At 39.5% G+C, this 21845-nt stretch overlaps 1 protein-coding gene across 1 annotated transcript in view; it reads right to left on the bottom strand.

The window, feature by feature from the left end:
- The window catches only part of VPS36 (vacuolar protein sorting 36 homolog), a 30309-nt gene extending 8936 nt beyond the window's left edge, over window positions 1-21373 (bottom strand). The window contains exons 1-6 of the mRNA XM_061171235.1: window positions 21178-21373; window positions 13672-13740; window positions 12187-12257; window positions 8351-8465; window positions 7185-7274; window positions 6375-6461 (exon numbers count right to left, since the gene is read on the bottom strand). Coding sequence (XP_061027218.1) covers window positions 6375-6461; window positions 7185-7274; window positions 8351-8465; window positions 12187-12257; window positions 13672-13740; window positions 21178-21273 — 528 coding nt within the window. The 5' untranslated portion in view covers window positions 21274-21373. The remainder of the gene's footprint in view (window positions 1-6374; window positions 6462-7184; window positions 7275-8350; window positions 8466-12186; window positions 12258-13671; window positions 13741-21177) is intronic.
- Window positions 21374-21845: the final 472 nt, after the last annotated feature.

Here is a 21845-nt window from a genome sequence, read left to right as displayed (position 1 = left end):
GAATATTTATACAAGTACTAAATCTACCTTATTCTAGGAATAAACCATAAAATTTCCAAAACCAACTGTGAAAAACAACTTTTCAAATTTTCAAAGAGGAAACAGTTATTGATTAAACAAACAAAAGATGACATAAGTAATAGTTCAGAAAATATTATTTACTGTTCTTTGACACAAGTAAGAAAATTTGTCACTGGTTCTTCCCAAAACCATTTCTAGATAGGAGCTCAAGAATCAAAGGTGTTGTAAAGCTTTCCTGGCTGAAAATGGTAACATGCAGCTGCAGGAATACTTCTTTGAGCCCAACCATTTTGGCTTTAATAGCAGGTGTGATTTAACTGAAACCGTAAACCTCAGCCTCTGAATATTACACAGATTATACTTGTAGCCTTGACTAGAGTGGCTATCACAAAAGAAAAACATTCACATACCACCAAAACATATCTAAATAAAAACCCATCAATTGTTCAATTTACTACAATGAATATCCACTTCAAAGGCCTCTTCAAACTTAGATGTATTTATAATTCATGTATTTCAAATTACCAAAAATATATTTCCAGTGCAGAATATCACCTAACTGATATCCACAGATGTTACTTTTAAAAACCAATTAAGCATCTTATCATTAATTGAAAACTCTTTCAATCCATACAGAACAGTGGTTAACAGGTTCTGACGGGCTGGTGCCCATCTTAATTCCATGCAGGAAAGTATCCCCCATCTGCAAAAGGATTTTGCTAAAAGAATAGAGTGTTGTGTACAATTCTTATGGCCGACTCACTGGGCTACTACCGAAAACAAAGGGGAACACACCTAACAGGAATTTCCTTAGATAAACAAAAGGCTTAAACACTGGATTCTTATCAGCAACAGCCAGCAGATGCAGGAAACCTTTTGTGGGAAACTCTGGGCACCAGCTCTGAAACTAAGGCAATTCTAACATTTAAATGGAGGGCAAATCACACACCAACCTCGTTTTCAAAACTAAAACGCAGATACTTTACACGCTTAGATTTTTACTTTGCATGTACAAATTGTTACTAGATTTCTTCTACCTACGTGTAAAGAAAACTAGTAAGGCAACACTTAAATTTTTATATGGCAAATCACTTTATTTACTATATTATATTTTCTAGAAAAAGTTTGCTAAAAATAATAGTCTACATAGAATACGTAAATTAGCCCGTACTGTCCATAAACAATAAATACAAATATTTTAGTACCTTGGAAGAAGTACCTATAAAACATTTTAAGTAATTATAAAACACAAACAAAAGCTTCCTCACTTCTATTTCTATTATTATTCTAAAATTTGGTATTAGCCAACTATCCAATAAATGGGTGGAGAAACTACCCACAAGAAAAGTTAAAGCAATATATGTACAAATGCAAAACAGACGCATGTGCCCATCCTATTATTTTATCTGCCAGTTTATAGAACCTTCTATCCCTCTACCTCATTCATAGTCAAATTTCCACTCCACGTTTGAAAAAAAACGGCATCTGCTTTAAAACCATGAGATACTCTCCTAAGCCAACTTATAGCATTTTTTTTCTCACTGACTGTCAGTCATTACTTTGGTGATTAGCTTCGGTAACTGTTAATACATTCTCGAATTTTCTGTTTCAGTATTCTTCATTCTGTACTTTGCATATTCTGTTCCCTCTACCTGGATCCTCTTATCCCTACTGGTCATCTGCTAGTGCCTGCTCAACTTTCAGGCCCTGACTTCCATTACTTCTGCTCACAAGCCCTCCTTGACCCCATTAGAAGTCAGGGGCCATGCTTTGTGTTCCTGTTGCAGCAACTACTTTCTCCTAACATGGCATTTCTCACCCTGTAGAGAGCGCCTACTTGCCTGTCTGTGTGGCGCACTACAACAAATCCAAAACATCTGATGCAGGGCTCGCACAGAGAGCAAGGACCATCTGCTGAATAAATCGATGACCTGCACGAGAGCCCAATGCTTGTGTACACTCCTTTGACCTATGCAACTCCATGAAAATTACACTGAAACAGAATAACATTTCATAAATTAAGAAAAATGTTATTTTGAACACCAAGTTAGAATGGCAACATTCAGAAAAAGAAACACTAATCATGCAAAATTAGCTCACTGCTCCATGCCATCTCCAAAAGTGTCACACAGAAGGATGACTACAAAAGTCACTGAAAGAGGACAGTGATAGCACTTTCTGGGTGGCAGTGAGCAGCCGTGATGTAGCAGACCACACTCATCTGCAAATCAGGAAACCTGAGTTCTCATAACCCTGGTTCCAAATCTAGTCACTAGCCCTGAGATGATTCCTTTTCCGGATAGTTAGAACCCCTCTGATGCTAAGATGCTGGAATTCTATGGGAATAGAGGATTCTGGGAAGGTGGTGGCTATGGCAGCATAGGTTTTGAATCTCTCCAAATCCCGACATAAAAATGGGGCAACCAGATCTCAAGACCAAAACCCCACAGGCAGCATATACTAAAAAACTAAGTGACAAGATATCCACAAAAACCCCAAGGTACAAGCAAGTGGGGACAAACCAGCAAGAGCCACAAGACCTGCATGATATCAGCACTGAGGCAGGAAAAAGAAAAGGGAGGCAACAGGGCAACTGACAGGTCTGAGAATAAGAGCCCCTGAAAGAGCCCACAGGAGTCCCTCGAAAGCAGACGGGCCAGCTTGAGGGCAGTAACTAAAACGGGTAGGGCTTTGCCCACTTCAATAGGAAGTGGGTACAAGGGGTCCTCAGGAAGGGCCTGTGAACAGCCCTTGAAAGTGAACCTCCTGGCTTCCCTTCCAGGACAGGAGCCCACGCTGGGGAGAAACTACTGAGACAGGAATCAGAAACTGAGCAAGGTAGAGATAACAGAGGAAGGGGACAAGGTCCAGCTGAAAACAGGGGATGGGAACGGGGTCAGGAAATCACAGACAGCAAGCCACCTCCCTTTTTCACGCTGCATGCACACAGCAGAAGAGTGAGCTTGTGGAGGGAGAAGAGCCGCCCTGAACTAGGCCTTCCTCTGGAACTTCAAGAAAACCAATTTCACACGAAAATTAGCGAGAGCAAAGTATCAAGGTCAAATCCCACACAAAGTTATTACAGGAAAAAAGAAAATCAAGAGCAGAATAACATTATAGATAATGAAAGCACGCCAGAAAGACATGTTCATAGATCACATCGAAAGTTTACCTTTCATTTCAAAATGAGCTCATAGGTGTTAATAAAATGAGAGAAGCTGTGAAAGGGCAATATAAATCAGAAATGAGGTGACAGGACCCAGGAAAGAATTTTTTTAATCATTTCTGAAAGAAAGACTATACTAGACAAACACAAGACGAATAAACACAACAGATAATATCTTAAGAGAAACAACAGGTGAAGAAGGAAATTTTTCTAAAATAAAAAAAGAAACGAAGGAAAAGATAAAAAGGGTTTGAAAGAAACTCACAAAGAGTGAAGATAGGCCGTAAAGCTGCAACATACAGCTAATAGGAGTCTCAGAAGAAAAAAAAAAAATCTAAGCAATTATTGAAATTTAGAGAAAAACTTCCCTGAAATTAAAAGAAAACATGTCTGAAACCAAATACTGAAAGCATACTGTGCACCCGAGAATAACAATCCAGAATGACTAACACATAGACAGTCTAGAAAAATTATTATACAAAGTTTTATTTAAAAAAAAAAAATCCTTTGGGCATCTAGGAAAAACAGCAAGTGACTTTAGAGAAGGGAGAAAATTAGGTTGTCATCACTCTGGCAGCAACACTTCATGCCAGACAAAAAACTGAAAGTCACATATGGAAGGCACTCGGGAAAGAAAATGTGAGCCAAGGATTACAAATCCAGCAAAACTGACCTTCATGTGTAAGGAATACCAAGATGCCAGACCTCAGGGAATATTGTTCCCATGAGCACTTTCTGAAACATCTACTACAGGATGAGCTTCAGACAACCAAAATGAATAGAGGGAGGTGAACGTAAAGATTGGTGGTATCACACACAGTTACTTGTACAAATGAGACTAAATGACAGCCAGAGGGGAAGAGGGTACATGGTGGCTGAACGCTCAGGTAGTCTAGATACAGCACACCTATGTTTTACATGTGGGAAGAAAGGGGAGAACATAGACAAAAAAATCCTTTTTAACTGTTTTAGTCATTATTCACTAGTGTAGTCCCGAATTTGAATAGGAAGCATCAGTGTGACCTCATGAGGCACCTTTATTAGAAAAAAAAAATCCTAGCTCTTTCCACTGAAAAGTCCTAGAAATAAAGATCAACCCAAGAGGGATGCAAATTCCTAGCAGGCAAATTGTGGTTATGAAATACCATTTCCCACTAAAAGAAACCAGAGCTTCTCAGATAATGGTTGATTCCAGATCCAGAGCAGGAAATATACAAGATGGTCCTGGAACTTCTGTCAACACCAGGCAGTAAGGAAGCTCTCAAAGTCCACCAGATCACATCAAAACCACTCAGGAGCCAACGTGAAGAGGCTCCCACTGGCCAAAGATGGGACAATTTGAGCTTTAACTAGGATAATAATTGCAACTGACTGAAATCATCAAATATGTTAAAATGTATGAATTCATAATAATACGTGAAAAAACCTAATTAGTCACCTCGGGAGGATGATAAGGAACCAATTTATCAATAAATGAAAAATAAATCACAGAGTACCACCATTTGCGACCACCAGTGACCCAAAGATCTATGCACTGAATATTGACAGCTGCTAACATGATAAAAAGAGACGTGATGAAGGAACACAGTGTCACCTCTAGTCTCAACAAAGGGCTCAAACACAAGTCTGATCAAGCCTCTGGATCCAGCTGCTAATGTGCAGGAAATACAAAGGACCAAGGAACACACACAACTTTACCATAAACATGCCCTCAGCAAAACCTAGACCACAGCACTTCATAGGTCAAATGCCCTTGGTCCCTCAACAATAATCCATATTCAATTAGTGGGCCCAGATATGGCTATTATGATGGTTAATTTTATGTGTCAACTTGACTAGATTGTGGGGTGCCCAGGTATCTGATCAAGCATTATTCTGAGAGGGTCTGTGAGGCTGTTTCCACATGAGGTTAGCATCTGAATCTGCAGAATGAGTTGAACAGTTAAATTCAGATCGCCCTCCTGAACTGCCCTCTGGAGAGCCTAATGGAACAAAAAGTTCTCTGCCTGACTGATGAGCTAAGACATCAGTCTTATCCTGCCCTTGGACTGGACTTAACACCACCAGTGCTCCTGGTTCTTAGGCCTTCACACTCCGGTTAGCATTTCTATCACCAGCTTTCCTGGGTCACCAGCTGGCAGCTTCCCACAATCACATAAGGCACTTCTTTATAATAAATCTCATTGTGTATATATAGGACAATATAGATATACAGATACCTGTTATCTATATATATAGAGAGAAAGATATCAGCATATCTATATCTATGTATCGACATCCACATATAGATATCCAAAAGATATCCACAGCTGTATCCAAAAGAATACATCCCCTATTTGTTCTGTTTCTCTGGAGAACCTTGACTAATACAGGTATTCAGTAACTATTTGCAGTTTAGACTTTATCTGATTGAGATAAATCTTGGAAATTCTATGAGCAGTACTGATCAATGGAATTTTACTTACAAACTATTAATAAAAACTAAAAAATTACTTTACTTCATAAAATCATTCCATAAAAATCCAAGACCATTTCCATATACACGTGGGAAAACCGATGTGTTTAGATGTACTAACTAACTGCCAAAATCTAATGTATAACTCATTTTCTTAACTAGAGTTCTTTCCCCTTCATTTGAATTTCCTCATATAGGATGAGGTTTCAGAAACACTGTAAGTACAAGCTCTGGGTGCTCTCCTAGGAGAAGTGATAAGCTGGTTTGAGCCATTCTTACTACCTCTGTGCCTGGTCCCCAAGTGGTCATCAGCATAAAACTGTGTAGTGTCCGGCCAGAGTCAAGGGCCGCAGAACAGCATTTTCCCCTCAACTAAGTTAACCAAACATCCAAAATAATTATACATAGGACCCTGAATTCATTAGGAGGACCCTCCAATCAATCCCATCTAGACTTTAAAATTTACACACAATAATTCATGACATTTTCTAACCTCACAGAAAACAAATTTGCATTTCTTTTTAATTCCTTTTCTGGAAAAGATTTTTAAAACACGTTTGGGCTAAATTATGCCAACCTGAAGTAGACTCCTTAAATGGAATAAGAGACTGTGTGGCTCCAGGCAAACTAAATATATTCCAAGACACAGAACGGACTTACTCACAGCTGTATCCAAAAGAATAAGCAAGATGGCTGAAAAAGACAGCTGACCGGAACTTGTGTAAGAATTACCTCAGAAATGTTTTTGTCAGTTTCTTTTCTTTTTTCTTCCAGTTTCCTTTCAATACCTACAATTCCTACAGCCCTTATTCTTCCTGGCTGAAAAACAAAAGTAGAAAATAGAACGTCCAAAATAGGAAGGACCCAATCTTTTGTAACCCACTATATTGTGTTTTCAGTGGTGGGAGAGGACCCACAAAGAACCCAAGAAAACAGCACACAGTTACATTCAGTTTCCTTTCAAAACATTTGTCGGTTTATTGCCATACATAATGACCTTCAAATCATTATACAGAAAAACTGAACATAACAAGAGATGGTATACTTACTCTGTATTTGAGATATAAATTAAATTTCCTCTTCATTTTTGTTCTTTGGCAAGCTATTATATAGGTATCAGATATTTAATATGGTCTCAAATGTGCAAAAAATTATAGGTAAAATTCTGGTACTTGACAGTTATTATACAAGCTACTTTTATACATTTGAGTGTCTGTCCACGTTGGTGGTTAATTAGACTGGCCTGGAAAATGTCACCCAGTGGTACTGTCTGTTCTCTCAGATGCCACACTAATTATAAAGAACAGAAGGCAGAAGGGGAATCTAACTTCTGCCACCCTGAAATTACCCTGGTAAGTAGTCATGTATTATGACTGTCTGCTGTCTATAGAGCACTAAATTAAGTTCTGTGAAAATCAGTTTTTAATTAGAATATCATTATTTTGTTTCTGGCAAGTTCTATAATCATAGAACTCTTTTCCCTTAATGAAGATGCAAGTACAGAGCTGAAAATACTGGATTAGGAAACAGCTGAAAAAATACCTGGGGTCCTCTATTTGCTTGCAACGACTGGGAAACTGGCATATTCTCCCATCTTCTCTGTGTCATTTCCTCTGATAAACGCCTGTAAAACTGTTATGCACATGCATACACTTTAAGTGAGTCAGTCAGGCTGTGACATCCTCATACAAATCATTACTTAACATTTCTTCAGTTGGAAGTCTGTTAGGTCATTTGCAACAAGCCTAGAATTCTCAGAGACATCAAAGGAAATCAAAGGAAGTTCTTTCCTTGGGTCAACTTCAGAAAGCACAAAGGGGGAAAAAAAAAGAAGGAACTGACCTTCTACGTAAAGTGAACTATTCTCAACAAAGAGATGAGTGACAATGAAGTAAATAGACTTACTTTAAACAATCCTGCATATGTGGATTGTTTTCAATCTGTAGCGAAACAGACACAGTGCCAAGAAAAATACACAACCGTTATCCATGAAGGAAGCTGAGAATAATTTGTCCAGTTAAAATGTGAGGCCAGATATTAGGGCCAAAACATGCCTATGCTCATAAAAAAAAAAATCAGGTATATTTTTCAGCTACAGTGAGAATGACTTCAGTTAGTCACTTAAATTTGCTCAGTGCCTGCTGTGCAAGGAACACTGGGTCAGGTACTATAGAGAAAAAGAACATAAATAATTTATGATCTCGATGGGGAGATAAACACACACTTACAAATGTCTAAAGAATACTTACAAAGCAACTTATTAATCAGAACATATAAACCATGATACTATGGGATAAGAACTTAAGCGATTAGATTTGTATGGAGTTAATAAAGATAGACTGCCTGATGTAAGGCTGGTGAACTTTCAGATGCTGAGGCAGTTAAACATGTCACTGCATTATACTCTGTCTCTTTATCCAAACGATAACACTGAGCACTTAACTACTAGCCTACCTAGTGTGGTGACTTAGCCTGTTTCCAGCCTCCACTCTTTCCTGTGACTACATCCTCCTGCCTCCCGTTCCCACTGAAACCTAAACTTCATATTCTCCACTGATAAGGCTTAAGATATCATAAAAATTTTATTGTAAAAATATGGTGAAAACTGGTATGCTGAACAATATTGCCTTCCATCCTATTAACAAACAACAACAAAAATACATACAAGTACACATTTCTAGTCTGATCGTATTCATAAAGAAACTTACCTCAATCTGGCCGTGTTCTTTGAAGGACAGCTTGATGTAGGAGTTCTTACTACTCTGGAATGGGCCAGGTTCTTTGTTAGAAGGAGCTGGGTGAAGATGAACCACTATTTTGGCACTAAAGAAAGAGCAAATGTAAGGTATTTAATTGTCTTTTAAAAATCACTAATTCTATTTTCATAACTTTCAATATATTTCAGATCACTTAAGATACGTGTAGAAACAAACAACATCCTGAAAGGAATCCTTTTAAGGTCTGTATCAATTCAGTATTAATGAACCTTTCAAAAATATCTCTACTTAAAATCTATAAGCTGTGAACCAAAAAATCAAATTACTAGCACTATAGACTAAATAAAAATGTGGTTTTAGGAAGTAAGTTCAAAATAAATTTGCAGAATTTGGGGTGGTTTATGATATTGGTTTATGATTAGGTTTTCCATCTACAGAGTCATCCCCAAAGGTTACCAGGGGCCTATAATTTCTGCCAAAGCATACAACCTTACTCATTTGAAAACAAAATGTGAAAACTTATCTGTGTAAAACTGGCCAGCTGACATTTTATTAAAACTCCATCCAAAACTAACATTCTACAGTGTCATTTTTGGAAAACGCCACTCAATCAGCAGCATGATCTAGAGATATTCCACAGCAAAAACAATTCTCAAAATGCTGCCGCTCCGGGATCACAAACTACCATGATCTTTGTGACTACTGTTATCTTCTATGCCATCAAAATACCATTATACTTGTTGAGTTTTATAAGTCTTTTTTTTTCCCAACCAGCTCAATAAACAATCTTCTATAAATATTAGCAAAACCAAAAACTCAGAGGATCTTGCATACCTAGTTTAGAGCTTTTTCTTTATGACCACATTATAGATACACCTATTACTCAATATTACTTTGTTTAGGCCCATATAGTTGCCTAAATATCACCCTAAAATTGAAACACCACACGTGGGGCCTCCTTGATGTAACAGATGCTTTGGTTAGTGAACTGGAGCCAGGCTTGTACGGACTCTTCATTGGTTCTTTGTTATAAACATCTTTAAGTGAGGTGAGCAAATAAAACTGTGTAAGCAGATTCACGGGACTGTATGAAATGAACTGTCAGGTAAACAACAAAACTATGACAATTAGGATCAGGTGACTAAGTAAAAGCATCATACACTCTTTAAAACTAAAAAACCTGAGCCCTAACTATCAGAACTTGTCAAAGGAAACCCAATGAAAAGCTAAAAGATGATACAAAATGAAGTTTAAACATCCCAAAGTCAGAATAAAAAGATCCACGCTAATTTTTTCATATATTCACTTCTTGGGTGATTCAATTACCATATTTTACCAAGTTTAAAATCCACCAATTCAAAGAAGCATCTTGCGTTCAGAGATGTTAAAAGGTGAAAATGCACATACATCTTTGACTCACTGAGATATGGTAATTATTTGAGAGAAGGAGTTGGGAGCTAAAGAGAATACTTGAGAAAAGTCAACCTGGCATATTATCAAATTCCTCCTCACCGGAGATGTTTAAAAAGAGACACTAATGTGAAGGTAAATATTTAACTATTTTTGTTATAGAGTTTAGATTTCCTTGGAACACAGCAGAGAAAAAGTCAAATGATCTGGAACACCCTTAAAGTTTGTAGAACTTTTTTTTTATTTAAATGGTCATTTTTTAATATGATTTTAAAAAATTAATTAATTTATTTATTATTATTATTTTTTTGGTTGCATTGGGTCTTCGTTGCTGCGCGCGGGCTTTCTCTAGTTGCAGTGAGAGGGGGCTACTCTTCGTTGCGGAGCATGGGCTCCAGGCGCGCGGGCTTCAGTAGTTGTGGCACACGGGCTTAGTTGCTGCATGGTACATGGGATCTTCCCGGACCAGGGCTCAAACCCATGTCCCCTGCATTGGCAGGCAGATTCTTAACCACTGTGCCACCAGGGAAGCCCAAGTTTGTAGAACTTAATAAGGAAAGCAATATATAAAGCAGTATATACGAATACTAGGTATCACTATGTTGTACACCTGAAACTGATATAATGTTGTATTGTCGATCTTACCAAAAAAAAAAAAGACAAAACTCAGTAAGATGGAGAAAAGTGACAAAGTGGAAAAGATAAATCAGAGAAATAGCCTACTCTAAAAATCTATGCCTTGTTAATCTTTTCAGAATATTGGTTAGTTTCTTTTATGTCAAATAAGCAATCTTTTATGCCAGCTACAACATTCTAATTAAGGATGCACTGCATTTCCAGGGAACTTTAACATTTGTTTCACTTCTACTGAAGGATCTAACTACATTAAAGCTGAAGATAAGCCCACATGGAAAAAAATTCCTTATCAGCAATATTTGTTCATAAGTTGCCCTCAATCACATGCATGCAAAGTATAAAGCCAAAAATGTTTTATATACTTGAATAAACAGAAACGTTTTAACCTGTGGCTTTAAACCAAGGTGAGCACATCTCCTGGTCTGCCTGGGACAGTCCAGTTTTATGCTTGCCTGATCTAATTATAAGCAGTGTCCCTTATTACTCTAAGAAATGTCCCTGTTTGGACAGCAACTCTTGTGATACTCTATTCAACACTGATATCTGAAAAAGTCGAAGTTGAGAAACTTTATGGTCAACTAGAAATAGGAGCCAAGCCAGGTATTTTTCTCAGATGGGTCATTTATGATTTTAAGTACTGAATGATACATACACAGACACATAAAAGCAAATGTCTGGGGACTTCCCTGGTGGTCCAGTGGTTAGGACTCTGTGCTTCCACTGCTGAGGGCCTGGGTTCGATCCCTGGTTGGGGGACTAAGATCCTGCAAGCCGCGCGGCACGCCCCCACAAAAAAAAATTTAAAAAGCAAATGTCTGTGGAAATATATACAGTGACAGCCGGCCCACACTTATTTATTATGACCTGAGGATATTACAGCAACTTGAGTACTTGATTCATGCTTTAAGAATGACTTCCATTTATCAGTGAGTTTAAAGTAGGATAATACCTTCTTTTTTTTAAAACATATTTTTCCCCAGTTTTGAGATATAATTGACATATGGCACTGTATGAGTTTAAGGTGTAGAGCACAGCGCATAATGATTTGACTTACATACATCATGAAATGATTGCCAGAGTAAATTTAGTGAACATCCAATACAAAATTAAAGAAATAGAAAAAAAATTTTTCTTCCTTGTGATGGGAACTCTTAGGATTTACTCTCTTGATAACTTTCATAGATAACGTACAGCAGTGTTAATTACATTTATCATGTTGTCTTCAATACATCACATCCCTATTGCTTATTTATCTTATTACTGAAAGTTTTTGCCTTTTGACCACCTTCCCTCAATTTTCCCTGCCCCCCACACCCCACCTCTGGCAACCACAAATCCCATCTCTTTTTCCATGACTTTGGTTGTTTGTTTTTGAAGTATAACGGACCTACAATACTGTGTTAGTTTCTGTTACACAACAGAGTGATTCTATATTTCTATACATTTCAAAATGATCCCATGATAAGTCTAGGTACGCTATGTCACCATACAAAGCTATTACTTAGTTACTGACTATATTCCCCACACTCTACCTTTCATACCCATGACGCATTTATTTTGTAACTGGAAGTTTGTGCTTCTTAATCTCTCTCACCTATTTCCCTCCTCCCCCAGGACAATACCTTCTTAGGGGAGCTCTGACCAACAAACACAATCATCTGATTCACTTGCACACACGCAGTCACGGCCATGACTGACTGAGCAATGACTCAACCAAGTTAACAGGGACAGCTTGACTGGAAACGCTTTTGTGCATAAAGACTGTAATATACAGACCTTACCTTTTCCCAATTCCAGCTGCCTGTTCTTCAATGAACACGATTTGGGAAAGAGGAATGGCCATGCAGCATTCCTGGGAGGGAATCAAAAGAAAACACGATCCGTTAAGACTCGTCAGAAATCCTTGTTTTATAGATTTAGTGGGGTGCCACATACCTTTAAGGCCCTTAGTAATTATAACAATAGAAAATAATAATGTTATTTTATTCCTTAAATAAACTTAAGGAAAAACTGAATGAAGACAATACTGTGGTAGCATTTTGCTGCGTGGAAGAACATAAGAGGTTTAAAAGCAGCTGTAACTACCTTTGTTTTTATAGGAGCTATATCTTTTAAACAGTAGTATTTATATGAAAATTGTTTACATATAATATAATTTCTCTTATATGGAAAACAGAAAATAGAGCAGGTAAATCAAAACGACTTTAAAGAGTGTGTTATAGAGCTAATTTTTCCTCTTTATAATTTTCTATATTTCACTCACCCACCCACAATTAATTTTTAACAGAAAATACTAACGTGGCTTCCCTTTATTAGTATATCTGATTTCTAGAATTATTATAAATGACCGGCATTTAATAGGTCTAAGGGTTTTGATATTAGCTCCTTTACATGATAATCAAAAAAATTATACTAAGATTAACTTAATTTATAAACATATGGTTTAAGGACGCCTACCCCTCCAAAAAAGATTTCTTTCTTGAATCTATATTTCTTTAAAAAGAATTAGGCAACATTACCAGTTCTAAGGCATGCATCATCAACCAGGCCAATATCACCATTGAGGGGGAAAAATTGGTTCTTGGGGGGCAAAAAGAGTCAGAGTTTGCAGCAGTTAGTGACATGCAAAAAGCCTTAGTACAGTATATAGTTTACCTGTGGAATTAAAATTTCATGGAGGAGGCAGCCAGCAATTAAAAAAATAACATAGAAAAGATTGCTTCTTTTACTGGCAACACAGAAATTTACACACAAATACACACACACACTTTCAAGGTAAAGCTCTTTGGAATAAAGATATCAGGTCTATACATATCACTGAGTCCTCTCTTCCTAGAAATGCGAAAACGGGGTGGGGGGCGGTTCTCCTTTTGCTGAGTGACTGAGAGGCAGTTCATCTCAGTATCTAGGTAGAAGCCTGCACTTCGCAGCAGACCTCCTCCTGACTCTCAACAACAATCGGGAAAACGGGTTGTTTTCAGGACCCCTGAGTGATGGGGACACTTGGGTGTGAGGGAGAATCTGATTAGTGCTTAAAAACCAGGAGCTGCCAGGATTCTCTGTACAGTAGCTGCAGACTGTGCTAGGGTTGAATGAGGGACCAGACCCTAACTCCTCTATCTGTGCCCCATTCAGAGAGACCGTATGGGACACACTCTTCTGACATCTGCAAACAAAAGTTTATCACATGTATTTATAGTTTTGCCAGAAAGAAAAAAAAATCAGTGACATAAAACCTAGAACAGGAGCAAAAAACGCGATCTTACATGATTTTTCTGATCTCTCCAAATTAGACGGTGCGTACTAAGAAGGAGGGTCCCAGCATCAAATTTTATCTAGAAAAACAAGATCATCACAAAATATTAATAACATATCACTCAATGTGGTCCAGATTTTCTTCCCCATGAATTGCACAATAGTAAGTCAATCACATAAATAAACATTTTAGAATTAGATTTATCACAAGTTAAAGAGAAGCAATGCTACACACTTCATAAGCCTTGTTAAAATTAGGAAAAAACTGCAAATGACCTAGCTATGTAACAATCGGGAAGTGGTTAAATCAAGTGTGACACATTCATACTATGAAATCCATGCAGGGGTTAAAAAGAATAGTGAGGTAGAGCTACATGAACTATCACGGAACTCGAAGACATAGGGTTAGTGGGGAAGAAAGTAAGTGACAGCATATTGCATATAATGTAATCAGATAGATATAAACTCCATATCCCTCAAACTACATGTGAGATAGATCTATAGATAGATAAATAGATGTGTGTATATATACACATATACACATATAAGTAGTAGAAAAAGGACTAAATGGGGATACTCAATGATCTGTTAACGATGGTTATCTCAGAAAAAGTGTGAGGGAATGGGTGAAAAAGAAGCAAAGGGCCCTTTTTCAAAACTATACACCTCACTAGTGAGTGAATTTTTACCATCAGATTGAATTTGTGTATAACACTCATATAAAATTTTAAATGATTTTTAAATAATAAGAAAATCCAGAAAAAAACACAAACAGATGCAAAATAAGTGTGGATGGAGATTCAATCAATTGCACTGGGACACCTGGGTTGCCCATTGGGGGCAGGGGGGAACAAAGTAAGATTATACTTAACACATTGTACCAAAATAAATTCTGGATAGATCAAATATTTGAGTTAAAAATTTATGAAAGAACTAGAAAAAAATTACAAGAAAAAATTTTAAATCACTTCAGAGTGGAGAAAGTCTTTCTAAGAAAAACATTAAACCCATTAGCATTAGAGGAAAAGATTGATCAATTCCCCTCCACACACACGCATGCACACAAATTCTTCATGGCAAAAACTACCAAGGGCAAAGATGGCAGACTGGGAAAAATAATTGTAACTCACATCAGAGACAAATATATATGTCTCCTTAATATATAAAGTACTCTTACAGATCAATAAGGAAATAGCCTATAATCCATTAGATAAATGGGCAAAGACTGTTAACAGAAAGTTCACAGAAAAGGAACTACAAATGACTCTTAAACACATTAATTGATGCCCAACGTCACTGATGATAAGAAAAAGGCAAATTAAGACAACATCAAGATACCCCTTTTATCCATGAGATTGGCAAGGGCCCAAAAGTTTGATAACATTGTGCTGGTGACGTGTTGGGCAAATAAGCATTTGCACACATCACTGGAGGGACAAGTGCTATGGAGGGCAATGTATTATCATCTATCAAAAATATAAACACACAAATCCTTTGATCCAATCAATGCCCTTCTAGGAATTTATCCCACAGACAAATTCACACATGTGGACAACGATATGCTACTAGGTTATTCATTGTTGTTTTTTAAAAGCAAAAGATAGGAAACAATTTAAATGTCCATCAACAGGGAAATGTACATCCGCACGAGGAATGACAACTCAGTCATTAAAAAGAGTCAGGAGACTCTTTATGTATTTGATAACATCTAAGATGCCATGAATTGAAGATTCATCCTGCTCCCAGGGGGGTGGGGGGGTAGAGAATGCGTACTAAGACTTAATGAAATATGGTAAATTCTCCACATAGATTAAGTGAAAAAAGCAAGTTTCAGAACTTTGTATGCATAGTATATTACAAGTTTATACTTTAAAAAGGAAAAAACAATATATTTTACGCAAACGCCTGTGTATGACACATACGCATGACTCTCTAGAATGAAGCACTGGTGACTTCTCAGGGGGAAGTGGGTGACAGACTAGGAGGGGAGGAAGACTTTTAACTTTTCGTGGTTTTTGAATTTTTATCAGGGGTCACTTAGGCAAATTATAAATGTAAAAATGTTTTTTTTTTAACTATAATACAATCACAAAAATGCCAGCTAGGTCTTTAGGACCAAACCTTTAATCCTCATTTGTTATTACGCACTGGAAATTATATAAATAAGCAAATTTTAGAGTTGGAACCCAAAAGACTGATCAGTCAAACCCCTTCATTTGTTAAAATCAAGAAATATATTGGAAGTTTCTATTCACTTTAGTTACTAGAAAGTCGAATTTGCCATAAGGTAGGACATGCTTCTATCCTTTTGAGGAGTAACTAGTTATTTCAAAAGTTATAATATAAAACAGAAACCCAAAGGAAAGCATCTTAGTGAGGGTCCAGGTTATTACAAATAATAATCCTTTTGAGTTTAAAATAATGTGGTTAGGGCTTCCCCGGTGGCACAGTGGTTAAGAATGCGCCTGCCAATGCAGGGGACATGGGTTCGAGCCCTGGTCCGGGAAGATCCCACATGCCACAGAGCAACTAAGCCCGTGCACCACAACTACTGAGCCTGCACTCTAGAGCCCGCGAGCCACAACTACTGAGCCCACGTGCCACAACTACTGAAGCCCGTGTGCCTAGAGCCCGTGCTCCACAACAAGAGAAGCCACCGCAATGAGAAGCCCACGCACCACAACAAAGAGTAGCCCCCGCTCTCTGCAACTAGAGAAAGCCCGCACACAGCAACGAAGACCCAACACAGCCAAAAATAAATAAATTAAATAAATAAATTTTTTAAAAATTTTAAAATTTTAAAAAATAAAATAAAATAATGTAGTTAAAAATGGGTATCAAGTAAATAACCAATTAGAACATTATTATATATCATTCTTAAGTAAAAATATTCATAAATGCAATTATGTATGCACTTGACAATACATTACAAGATGCTCATAATATTAATATAGAAAAAAGCAGTGTACACAGCACAGTTACACACACACACACACGCACCTGCACGATCACACACACAGGACGTGCCAAAAGTAATTGTTAACGGGTAAAGGATTACTGATTACTTCAAGTTTCTTCTTTTGGTTTACCCATATTTAACAACTTTATTACTTGTCTAATAAAAAAGATAAAGAAATTTGTTACAGGCATATATAACTCCATGCAACTCTGAAATGTACACAAATTATTTTTTGTTAAATTGAACATAAGCAGAAACACTGTGTCAAAAAAGTCCTTTATAATACATAACCAATACTTTTTAACATGAGTTTTAAAAAATTATTTTCTAAGAGAAACGTCTGACTGTATTACTAATATCTTAATATTAGTAAGTTTAAATAATATGGTTAATAAGCTTTAATAGGAAGAAAACTGAACCATCTGGTCGAAGACACTCTGTAAGAGATTCCCACCAAGCGCTTCAGCACCTCAGAGAAAAGACTTCGGAGTTCCACGCTTTCCTCTGCATCTGAAGTAACATGTTCACATTCCTGGCACTTAATGCGGCCTGGCTACAAATGTTTTGGTGAATATTGCATACGCAAAACCAAATAATTGAGTTTAAGCTATTTTAAAAATCTCTTTTTTGCCAATGAGTAAGATTTCACTTTTCCAGAAGCAAATACTTTATCAACTTGAGAGTACCTGATACCACATTACACAGCATAACTACATAATAGTTCTGATTAGGAAACTGCACGTTATCTGACTGAAATCCACACATAAGGATGTGAGTTTAAAGCTGAAGCCAGAGGACGTTCCATTACTATGTTGATGAACAATGTGCACACGTAAAGCATTGCTGCTCCCAGTGAAGACACTGCGTAATTGTTCCCTTCAGGGATTCCAAGGGATTATGAGCTCAACGGGACAGACAAGTTTAGGCTTGCTTTGCTTCTACCACTCAGAGTTAGAATAATTTCAACTACTTAAAAGTCAATAGTTAAAATAACTTAGGCATTCGCTGAATAAGCTCTTACTGTTTTGTTTTGAGTTCACATTTCTCTGCTATAAAAGTAATATACTGTTGAAAATCTGGAAAACATTTTTTTTAAGTCTAAAAAAGAAAAAGAAATCATTCGTAATCAGACCAGCCAGGGTGTGTGGATATAATCTTAAAATAAAATAAGACCATGATATTTATAGTTTTATGACTTGCTTTTTTTCACTTAGCAGCCTATGGTTAGCCACGCCTCATGCTGATTAGGGCGTGTCATATTTAATTAACCAATCCCTATGGTGGACATTCAGATTGCTTCCAATTTTTCCCTATACTACATAATAGTAAATAATATATATATAATACTGCTGAGATGCACATCCTCGTTCATTATATTTTTATGCATCTCTGATTATTTCCCAAGGGTAAATTCCTAAAAGCTGAAAGAAAATACACATTTTCTAAATCTTCTAGTATAAGCTGGCAACTTGCCACTTGACACACCACTAACCTTCTTACATTACTTTTTAAATTAGCTGAGGCTGCAGACGCTTCTGTGAATTGAAACAAATCACCTGTCCACACTGCTTACGAAAACAACATATTATCCGGTCATAAGGGGCCCATGAAAACTGTGCCTGTATAAACAAGCAAGAGGCACCTGGGCAGTGGAAAGAGCAATGGTCTGGCTCCACCCATTACTAACTGTGTGACCTTGGACAGGTCGCAGTTTTCTCAACCACCTACTGAGGGTCTCAGTGTACTCATCTTCAGAGGATGTTCCATAAACATACGTAGAACATACATATTACACTACGGAAAGGGTCTGGCACTGGTGACTGCTGTATTTTTGAAGCGCTCCAGCAGCGTGAACAAAGCACAGTCTTTGGGAGTCTGATCAATGGAGATTTAACTCCCAGCTCTTCTGATAACTAACTCAGTGGATCTTAGGGCAAGTCACGTTGCCTCTGAGAGTTCTTTTCTCATTCAGTAAAATACTCACCTCACATGCCCATTGAGAGGATTAAATTATGTAAAGCTCCTGGCACGTAGCAGGTACGCTGCTTATTCAAGGTTTTGTGTGTTTGTTTCTTTGTTTTAATGTATTTCACACCCACAGTGAGCCAGAAGATACAAAGGATGAGTAGGGAGAGTCCACTGGTCTTAGCCCTGCACCTACTGGGGAACATGTTGGGTGCAGAGCTGAGAAGGCTGTGCGGTCTGCACTGTAGCACCGAGACCACGGGAGCTGGTAAGAGATTCTGAAAGGGCACCTGCTCAGATCCGGAGGTTGATGTGTGCAGCTTCCTGGAGTCCTCAGACCACGCGAGGTCTGGACGCCTTCCAGCAGAGGGAGAAAGCCAGGACGCAAGACTTCCCCCAGGAATCAGTCTGGCCCTCAGCCACACTAGGGACAGCTCAGCAAGTGACTGAGTAGATCCAGCCCAGGGACCACAGTGGTGAGCAGGCCTTAGAGCTTCGCTTAGGTTTCAAGACACCCACACCTCTCCCGCACCACCCCCAGCTTGCAGAACAGTTAAGAATTCTTGACTAACAACAAGGACCTACTGTATAGCACAGGGAACTATATTCAGTATCTTGTAATAACCTATAATGGAAAAGAATCTGAAAAAGAATAGATACATATGTACAACTGAACCACTTTGCTGTACACCTGAAACTAACACAACACTGTAAATCAACTATACTTCAATTAAAAAAACAGTTATAAAAAAAAGAATTCTTGATGAGATCAAAGGGTCTCAACTAAGTACTTCCCATGAATTTTTTCTTAATCCTCTGATACCTATATCTATTTGTCTGCTAAAACAAGAAGCAAAAAAAAATAAAGGAAAAACTAGAATTTGCTGGTACAGCAATGGTTTTTCATATATGGGTGCTAATCATTTGATCTTTTTATTGTTTTAAAGATACCATAAGGACTTCCCTGGTGGCGCAGTGGTTGGGAATCCACCTACCAATGCAGGGGACACGGGTTCGAGCCCTGGTCCTGGAAGATCCCACATGCCGCGGAGCAACTAAGCCGGTGCGCCACAGCTACTGAGCCTGCCATGCCTAGAGCCGTGCTCTGCAACAAGAGAAGCCACTGCAATGAGAAGCCTGCGCACCGCAACGAAGAGTAGCCCTCGCTCACCACAACTAGAGAAAGCCCGTGCGCAGCAACGACGACCCAATGCAGCCAAAAATAAAATAATAAATTTATTTTTTAAAAAAAGATACCATTGTTATGTTATGTGCAGCCAACGTGTCCCTAATTTGCATACTGGAAATCCGTAGAACAACAGAGTGTGGGGATCGGCAAAAGCTAGACAGCCAGCAGGGAGTGGCTTTGGAGGAGACTTTGAAGACCCATCTGTCAATACCCATATTCGGACCTGAGGGTGCAGCCAAGCTCCAAGCCCCCGAGGGAGGGCAGGTTGATTAAGCTTCCCATTCACCCCAGTTCCAAAGGTGTAACCTCGGTTTACAAAAACAAAAACATTGAGCTTGTCACTCCAACCAAAACATGCAAACCCAATTTGAGATCAAGTTAATAAAAGTACTGAAGCAGTACACAGAGTTAAGACCAAGCAAATTATTTAAGAAAAAAAGATCTTGACTCAATAATGGAAACATGGAAAAATGTCCTCCAGGAGGGAGAGACCCTGGGCCCCCGGTCATGTCAGCGGTGCCTCCGATGGCTGTGTAACTAACCCCTGCCCTCCACCCCCTAGAAGGAAGGAAGCCTCAAGCTTCTGTAAAGCACACACAGGAAGAGCTCTGGGTCCAGCAACGTTTGCGAAAGTACAGGAGGAAGTTTCTCTAAGGAAACTGCAAGGAAGGAGAGGTAGCAAGTGAAACCTTCTGGAAACCACAAATGCTAGTGAGTAAAGGGGTTTTAAAATTTTTTCCTAATTCCAGCTTATACATATCAACAACAGGATGATAGTTTGTAGTCTGACGGAAGTCTCCAGTGAACGTTAATATTTCTGTGAAATACCGGCAATATTTCTCCTTTCAATGTGCAAACACACCTCCTAAGGTTTACGCTTGGATTACCAGGCATGGCCTACTCCATCACTCGACAAAACAATCAAACCGCTTTTCTACTGTCACTCCCAAACAAAAAACAAAACACAGAGCCTACAGCCAAGGCGTCCCAGGAGAGGCTAACTCCTCTTTTCGGAAATCCTTTTAAAGCCACCCCCCTCCCGCTCCGGCCGGGACCGCCTAGTCCCTTGGGCTCCCCCAGGTCCCAGCGCCCGAAGTCACGCCCGGTTCGAGAGCGCAGGACCCGGCGGGCTCCGGACAAAGGCGGAACCGGCCTGCCCGTCGCCCGCCCGCCGCGATCCGGACGAGGAATCAGGGTTCCCGGCCCGCGCCCGCCGTGCCGCCCGAAGGGGTCTCTCCCCGGCTGGGAAAGGGGCCGCCGCCCGACGCGCCCGCCCGGAGCCATTCCCAAGTCGGGCCGGAGCCGGGCGCTGGGCCGGCGTGGACTGCGGGGGCGGCGCCGAGCGGCGAGGCAGGGCCCGGGAGTCCGGGACCGGGAGCGAGGCCGGGCCGGCCGCCGCCCTACCTTCTCCTCGCCGTCGTAGATGCGCACTCCCCGCTGCTGGATCACCAGGGTCTCGTTGATCTCCAGGAGGCCGCTGGTCCACACGAAGCGGTCCATGGCCGCCCCCAGGCCGGCCTCCGCCGCTTGCCCGCGCTGGCGCTCCCGGCGGCGAGCCGAGTGCCGGGCAGCCTGCGGCGCCCCCTGGCGGTGGGCGGGGTGGAGGCCGGCAGGGAGGTAGCGGTCCTGCCCGGGCGTCCTGGGGAACGCGCGCTGCCCCGGGGGCGCCGGGGGACGTGGCGACGTGCTTGGTGCGCCCCCTGGCGTTCCTTCCACCAAGGGCCCGGTGGGGACATCGACCCCATCCTTTGTCCAGCTCAGGCACAAACACAGAGCTTACAACGGACTTTGAGGGAGCCCAAACCGCAACTTGGACTTTCTTATTGTGCATTATTCCTGCGTATTTGTGCCGTTTTCTTGTCAGTGCCCAGCATGCTGCCATGTTCATTAAAGTCTGTAAATGATAACTTTTTTTTCCAAATGAATATTCATGGCCTGAATTGTATTCACACAGCTTCAATCAATATGTAAGTACTATTTTGTACCCTTCTTTTTTTCACATTAAAATCATTTTCATTTAAGGGACTTCCCTGGTGGCACAGTGGTTAAGAGCCGCCTGAGAATGCAGGGGA

This window comes from Eubalaena glacialis, chromosome 16, assembly GCF_028564815.1.
Source record: "Eubalaena glacialis isolate mEubGla1 chromosome 16, mEubGla1.1.hap2.+ XY, whole genome shotgun sequence".
NCBI classification, from domain to species: domain Eukaryota; kingdom Metazoa; phylum Chordata; class Mammalia; order Artiodactyla; family Balaenidae; genus Eubalaena; species Eubalaena glacialis.
Note: the sequence above shows the minus strand (reverse complement) of the source record. Positions and strands in the feature narration are given on the sequence as shown.